The sequence below is a fragment of the Sprattus sprattus genome, assembly GCF_963457725.1.
Source record: "Sprattus sprattus genome assembly, chromosome: 4".
Classification (NCBI taxonomy): domain Eukaryota; kingdom Metazoa; phylum Chordata; class Actinopteri; order Clupeiformes; family Clupeidae; genus Sprattus; species Sprattus sprattus.
In genome coordinates, this window is record NC_137923.1 from 23,839,880 (window position 1) to 23,847,379 (window position 7,500).

Consider the following 7,500-nt stretch of genomic DNA (forward strand, 5'->3'; position numbering starts at 1 on the left):
GAGAGCAATTACACAGTTAAGGACTTCTCCGTGACTGGGAGAGGCGTCAGAGCAAGGGGCCAATCAGAAATCATCCATTCATTCATGCGCCGTGATTATTAATTAACATCAGCCCCTCCAAAGCAAAGGGTTGCCATGGGAACCAGCCGAACGCGAGAGAAAAAGATCTTGTCTTAAACAAGTCCTTAAGTGGCGAAGCTGACATGCTCGCTACACGAGAACCACCCTCGACCATTAGAGACCATGAGAGGCATGAGGATATGACAGCAGGGAGCAGACACACACACACACACACACACACACTCTCTCTCTCTCTCTCTTTCTCTTTCTCTTTCTCTTTCTCTCTCTCTCTGTCTCACACATACACAAACGCACTCACACACATAAACACACGCACACACTCTTGCACACAGTGCTGGTGTAATTGTGTTATGTTGATGTCTGAGTGAATCAGAGGCCTCAGACATTTAAGACCCCTTTGGCTTAAGACAACAGGCTTCAAAACGCTAGTCGTCTTCAAATAGGCAATTAAGATAATGTAAATCAATGTATATGACCACCTCTCTCTCCCCCCATCTCTCTCTCTCTCTCTTTCTCTCTCTCCCTCTCGCCTGGTAAGATTGCAGCCAGATTAATGGCCCTTTAATCACGCCACTCAGAATCAGTGCTCAAATAATGAAGCACTGATGTCCAAGGGCTGAGGGCTGATTAATTTTTCTCCCCTTCATTGTTTTCTCTCTCTCTATCTCTCTCTATCTCTCTATCTCTCTCCCTATATATATATATATATATATATATATATATATATCTCCCTCTCTCGTTCTCTATTTCTCTCTCTCTCACTCTCTCTCTCTCTCTCATTCTCATTCATGTTCTCTGCCTCATTTGCCCCCTACTCTGCAATTCTTCTGCACCCCTTCTTGTCATTTCTTCTTCCTGTCCTTTCCTCCTCTTATCCCCCCCATCCCCCTCTCCTCTCTTCCTCCGCCTTTCCCCTTGGCCCATATTTTCCCTCTCTACAGTAATTAGTGTGCTAATAGCTGGCCCCTGAGTCAGGGGGCAGGGGTGATGGTGCATGTTTTCATAACCAGCCACCGTCTACTGCCGCACCACACCGCACCGCTGCACCCTGGGAGTGAGGCTCAACAACCTCCAGCTGTTCCACACACACAGTTGAAAGTGTCTGGCCTGGCAGTCTTAACCCAAACACACACACACACTCTTATAATCTCACATGCCATATAGGGTCATTAGTACATACTTGGGCACAAACTCACACACGAACACTCACTCACTTGCATGCATATTCTCAAATGCTATGTATGGTCATTAGTACGTACTTGGGCACATACTCACAAACACATACACTCACTCACATGCATGCACACATACACACACACACATATGGCAAAATATATTTTCCTTTTCCTTTGTAAGCACACTTATGTGAACATGTGCAAATGCACACACACACACACACACACACACACACACACACACACACACTTTTGGGGGCTGGTGGGGGGGGCTTTGTGTTGCCATAGTGAGTCACAGTCTGAGTAGAGCTGCAATGTCACAGCAGTGTTTCTGAGCAGCAGTAAAACTGTAGCCAGACTGAGGTCACACTATGTGAGGGGTAACGCACACAGAGGACAACCCTGAGCACCACCACCCCCTGGGTTAGCCCACGCTTGTTAAACACACGCACACGGACACACACAAACACACATGCACAGTCACACAGACACACACACACACACACACACACACACACACACACACACACACACACACACACACACACGTGTTTCCACCTCTCTTCCAATTTATTTTGTGGAATAGGAACATTACTGCTCAAAAGGACATTGTTAGTGAACGCAGAATAACAGAGGTGTGTTTATGTGTGTCTGTGTGTGTGTGTGTGTGTGTGTGTGTGTGTGTGTGTGTGTGTGTGTGTGTGTGTGTGTGTGTGTGTGTGTGTGTGTGTGTGAGTGTGTGTGTATCTGTCTGTCTGTGTCTGCGTCTGTGTGTTTGAGTAAAGACATGAAAGCCACTATCATTCCAGCCTTGCTCTATTTATTTTTCTCTTTGTGTGTGTGTGTGTGTGTGTGTGTGTGTGTGTGTGTGTGTGTGTGTGTGTGTGTGTGTGTGTGTGTGTGTGTGTGTGTGTGTCTGTACTTTTTTAGTCACATCAGCAGTCTGCTTTTCTTATGAAAACACAATTCTGAAACGTCTGTTCTCCTCTTTTCTCTCTTTGTCTCTCTCTCTTTTTTCCCCTCTGAAGCTCACTCTTTGGATCCTTCAGTGCGAGGTACTGTGCTGTCCTTCTTGCTTCTCCCACCTTGTGCTCTTGTTCATAGTGACCCGTGATCATAATAACCCTTTTGTTATCTTTTCCCCTATACACGTTTTGTGTGTCTATTCCTAGTGATACTTGTCTTATATGTCTTTATGGTTGAGGTTATTGACAGACTGTTTCAAATCCTCTGCTCTGCTGGTGCAACCTTCGGCACACACACACACACATACACACTCACACACACACACACACACACACACACACACACACACACTCACACATAGCAGCCGTCGTAAACCCCAGATGGCTATAACTCAACACATGTGATGGCTATGTGTCTACCTGCCAGGTCTTACCAACAAGCTGAGTTGGCTACAAACTCATGGGCAGCTCTTGAAAGAATGTTTAGTCAATATTTTACAGCAGAGACAACTTTCCTCTTTGATGTATTTTTGGGTCCATTGTCAGTGATATTGGCTGGCCGGAGGCAAGCCCTTCGCTGTGTAGATTTAGCTCTGCAGCTTGTCTCGTAATTACTCCCGTTTGGTTTGTTTGTTTCTTTATTTGCTTTGTGTTTGGGAGATATTTATTTCAGTTTGATGTCTCATTTAGTCTAACGCAAACAGAGCTGTGCATGTTATTGTGAAGTCTGCTGTTCCTTTTTCATGAAATGAAGACAGTGACTGTGTCAACAACTATGTGACCTTGATTTCTGAAGAATCATAAAACTCTAGCAGTCCTCCACGAGTCTGTTTCCCTCTGTCCTTAATCACATCCCTCCCCATCACTCTCTGTCCTTCTCTTTCTCGCTTACTCTCTCTCTCTCCCTCTCTCGCTCTGCTTTTGTGTTTGTTTTTATCCTCCCCTCCCCTAAAGTGTGTGTTAGTCTGAGTTGTCCTTCATGCAGCCCTTCTAGGTATTGAGGGGCTTTCTTTTGTTGTTAATTTTCTTTCCCAAATCTTCCTTCCTCCTCACTCTGCCCCATAATAGGAGAGAGTCTAGGAGGATATAAAGGTAATTCCTACCTAAGTCCAAGGAGATTGTTAAAAGCAATCACTTTCTTTGTCTCTTTCTCTGTCTCTCATTCTCTATTTTATTCTCTTTGTCTGTCTCTAGACTTTCTGTCTTTCTGTGTCTGTTCCTCCTGCCCTCTCACGTCTGTCTTGAAGCACGGCATCTATGTGTCTGTTCCAGTCGACTTCTTTATCTAGTTTCTATCTAGTTCCCCTCATTCCTGTCTGTCTGTCTGTCTTTGCAGTCTCTGACATGCTCACATTTTCACAGACTCTCTCACACACACACACACACACACACACAAATACTCATCGGTGTGTGTAGCCAGCACACACGCACACACACTCACACACATGCACGCCCACATCTGCACACATGCACGCTTGAACACATACACACACACATACACACACTCTCACAAACCACCAGTTAGGAAGTGGTAGAGTGCTGTCTCTGCATTCACGTGGCCAAGTGTCTTTGGTGTGTGTTTGCGCTGGTAGCTGCTGCTGCTGCTGCTGCTGCTACTGCTGCTGTCTATAAGGCCTTCTGCTTCTGTCTGTCAGAGAGAATGGCACATGTGCATAGAGTATTACAGTGGAGATGAGACCAAAACCTCCACCTGCCCCTTCATACACAGCCCCCCACCCCTGCCCCTGCCCATCATCTCCATTCCAACAACCTACCACCTCCCACTAAACATCGTCCGACCCCCCCCCCCCTACCCCCCCCCACCCACCCTATACTTTGTGCACACACACATACCTGGGATTATATCTCTGTATGTCTTTCTTTATGTCTCTCTCTCTCTCTCTCTCTCTATCTCCCTTGACTGCTGTAGCTTCACATGAATGAACTACGGTTCATTTTCTTTTCTTTTTTTTACTCTTGTTTCATCTCTCTTTCTTTTTCTTTTAGCCAATTGGAGTTACCCTAGTTAAGAGATTATTTTGGATTCTTGAAGGAACTTAACGAGGAACATTCATTTTTTTCCTATTCATTCACTGCGGAGTTGGTAGTTGCATGTTTTTGTTGTTCATCTCCTCGCCCCTCCATGGTTGCTGAGTGATGGTGCTCCTGTCGACTTGGAGTAATGAATGGGGGGCTCCAGCTACCCGTCCATGTGAAATTACAGCATCCCTCGCATTTCAACAAGGCCTGACTGTTCATTGTCAGTCTTTGTTCACCCGCCTTGTCCTCTGCCTCTCTTTCTCTGACTGTGTATCTGTCTGGTCACTGTTCTCTGTTTGAGGGAGAGAGTCTCACTGTCACATCCACATTTATGTGTATTCTCAGAACTATAAATGTCGGCATGAAGAAACATTTACTCCCGTGCACTGTATTAGAATAGGTAGTGTTGTTGAAGCCATGCTCTCACACACACACACGCACACAGACACACACACACACACACACACACACACACACATACCTGATACTGACATGCCGTGCAGCGTGTGTGACAGTGCTGTTTGTCTCTGCAGAGGGCTGTCCCGGTCTGTGCAACAACAACGGCCGCTGCACTCTGGACATGAACATGTGGTTCTGCGTCTGCCAGCCCGGCTGGAGGGGCGCCGGCTGTGACGTCGCCATGGAGACCCTCTGCACAGACAACAAGGACAACGAAGGAGGTAAAGGTGGAAACGTGTGTGGTGTGTGTGTGTGTGTGTGTGTGTGTGTGGTTGTGGGTGTGTGTGTGTGTATGTGTGTGTGTGTGTGCGTATGTGTGTGTGTGTGTGTGTATGTGTGTGTGTGTGTGTGTGTTTGTGTGTGTGTGTTTGCTTGTGATGAGGACACATGTATTTAAATGTATTTCTCGGCATCCAGACCAACAGAAGGGAAATAGTGCAGAGCAGCAGTTTCGACCACCTCAACTGTGTGAGCTTAGAGTTTGACCTAAACAGGGAATGCTGTGCTATTCTAAACAGCCTTGGTGTGTGTGTGTGTGTGTGTGTGTGTGTGTGTGTGTGTGTGTGTGTGTGTGTGTGTGTGTGTGTGTGTGTGTGTGTGTGTGTGTGTTTGTGTGTGTGCCTTCAGGGGACATGGGCCAAAACTGATAGGGAGGAACAAAAACAGATTCTCAGGGATGAAGGCTCGGGCCCAGAGTTCTTCTGGAGACCAAAATTGAATTTGGCTCCCAGCGCACCTCGGGAAAAGTCGAAGGGAAGAAATAAAAGGCAGTTCAAGGGATACAAACTTTTAGTTAAAGAAGATATAGCCTCACACTGTGGGCATGGCTTAATGAAAACAAATATCTCTATCAGCCATGTTTTCCCTGAAGAATGTTTCAGAACTCAGATACTCAAAGCCATGCAGTGGAGGGATGAGGAGAAGACAAAGACAGAGAGGGAGAAAGTGAGAACAAAATATTACTCATCCTCCCTCCCTCCATCGCTCCTCTCCTCTCTTCCTCTCGCCCTCTCTCCCCTCACGCCTCACTTCCTTGTAAGTTGTGGGGAGGCCTGGTGTCCGGGGGTGGGGTAGGGTGGATGTCAGGCGAGGGTAATAGGAGAGAGGGCAAAAAAGAGCACATCTCTCCATTCACCCGAATTTGACTGTGAGAGCAAATGACAGCCGCACTCCACCACTGGCTGCCATGCAAATCTAGTCACACACAGAGAGAGATAGAACCTCTTGGCGCATACTTTTTATAGTGTGATATTTAACAGTGCCCTTGTTGACTATAAAGAATGAGGATACATCCTTGTCAGTTGTGCCTGAGAGAGAGGAACTTTCCCAAAGTCCTTAAAACACACCCAAACACACAGCAGTGAGGACATACAGGATGCTCGCATATAGCAATGAGCTGACGTCCCTGTTCAGTAGTCAATCTAACCATGGTATGAAGACCAACGTGTGTAAGTTTAGAAACAAGAAAAATAAAACAGATTCAATCATAATCATAGCTTCCCTTCCCTCCGCCTACACTTATGGTTTCAGTGTGTGTGTGTGCGTGTATGTTTGTGTGTGTGTGTGTGTGTGTGTGTGTGAGTGTGTGTGTGTCCGTGTGTAAACCATTTTACTGCTGTGGGTGATTTACAGCAGTCCCTCTCAGAATAAAGTGTGTGCAGCTTGTAGCTCCATGGGTAGGAAAGACAAACATTAGGACATGGCCTCTTTATCATTTCTCTTTCTCCTCCCTCTTGCCTCTCTGCGACCATCTTTCTTTCTTACATGTGCATTATGATAGACAGTTTTGTCAGCAGATCCTTTGTCAGCAGATAGAAATAATCAGGGTACCCGCGAGGTCTTAAAAACTTGAAAAAGTCTTAAATTTAGTATTCATAATTTAAGGCCTTGAAAAGGTATTATATTTTGTCAACCGGTCTTAAATTTCGTCAACAGGTCTTAAATTTCGTTCATCAAGTCCACATTTGTTTATTGTTCGTTGTGACAACGAATCTTAGTACACCCAAACGTCGCATCTAAAATACCAGGCAACCTGTATATGACTGAACTGGCCGAGATGCTGACACGATAAAGGATAAAACTAGCTAACATTAGCTATTCACTAGCTGCACTAGCTAGCTAGACAGTTATATAGGACACTGCCCTGTCAGGGACAGGGTAATGCTAGTTAATAAACGTCTGCTATCACAGGCAACAGTGGAGCGGGGCTTTTGGGTGATTAAAGAAATTGAAACGTCTAACATTAAAGAACACACTGTTGTACAGGGATGCAACAACAGTTTCAGCGACTCCCGTTTTTTTCACGGCAGTTTGGGTGACTTGATTATAATTTCATCAACACTAATTCTGGATTGACTCCACCAAACATCAAATCAGCAGCGATTATTTCCCAAACCCTCGAAAGCTGTTGCAATTGAGATTTTAACTTTACTTTCTGTTTGAAGATAAGGTTGCATAGTGTTGAAGAATGGGGTAGTTGAAATTGGACAACTTAAAATTAATATATGAGATTGAACAACATAAACCCCTATACAAATAAAATAAATTAACAAGGATAGCAAAACCGATTGATAACGGCAGAAAGGCGTGCAGGTCAGGACGTCAGATCACAGTGACACAGGCAGTTTTTTCCCCATTATATGTGAAGGCTGCGATATTCATAACACTTTATTCAGTCTTACTGGTGGTCTGGTGGTCCTTTTGTAATACCAACAGGTGCACTTCGTTGTTGCCTATGTAGCTACTGTTCTCACTACGTGTTTAGCATTACATCGCATAAC

The 7,500-nt window shown here is 45.3% G+C and overlaps 1 protein-coding gene across 6 annotated transcripts in view; it reads left to right on the plus strand.

The window, feature by feature from the left end:
- Window positions 1-7,500, plus strand: part of tenm3 (teneurin transmembrane protein 3) — a gene marked incomplete at both ends in the record, with an annotated part of 201,492 nt that overhangs the window by 142,593 nt on the left and 51,399 nt on the right. For 4 of the 6 annotated variants that reach the window (XM_080837071.1, XM_080837072.1, XM_080837073.1 and 1 more), the window contains one exon: window positions 4,795-4,941. In XM_080837071.1, coding sequence (XP_080693197.1) covers window positions 4,795-4,941 — 147 coding nt within the window. Of the gene's footprint in view, window positions 1-4,764; window positions 4,942-7,500 lie in introns of all 6 variants that reach the window. The other 2 variants (XM_080837070.1, XM_080837075.1) reach the window with 2 other exon arrangements.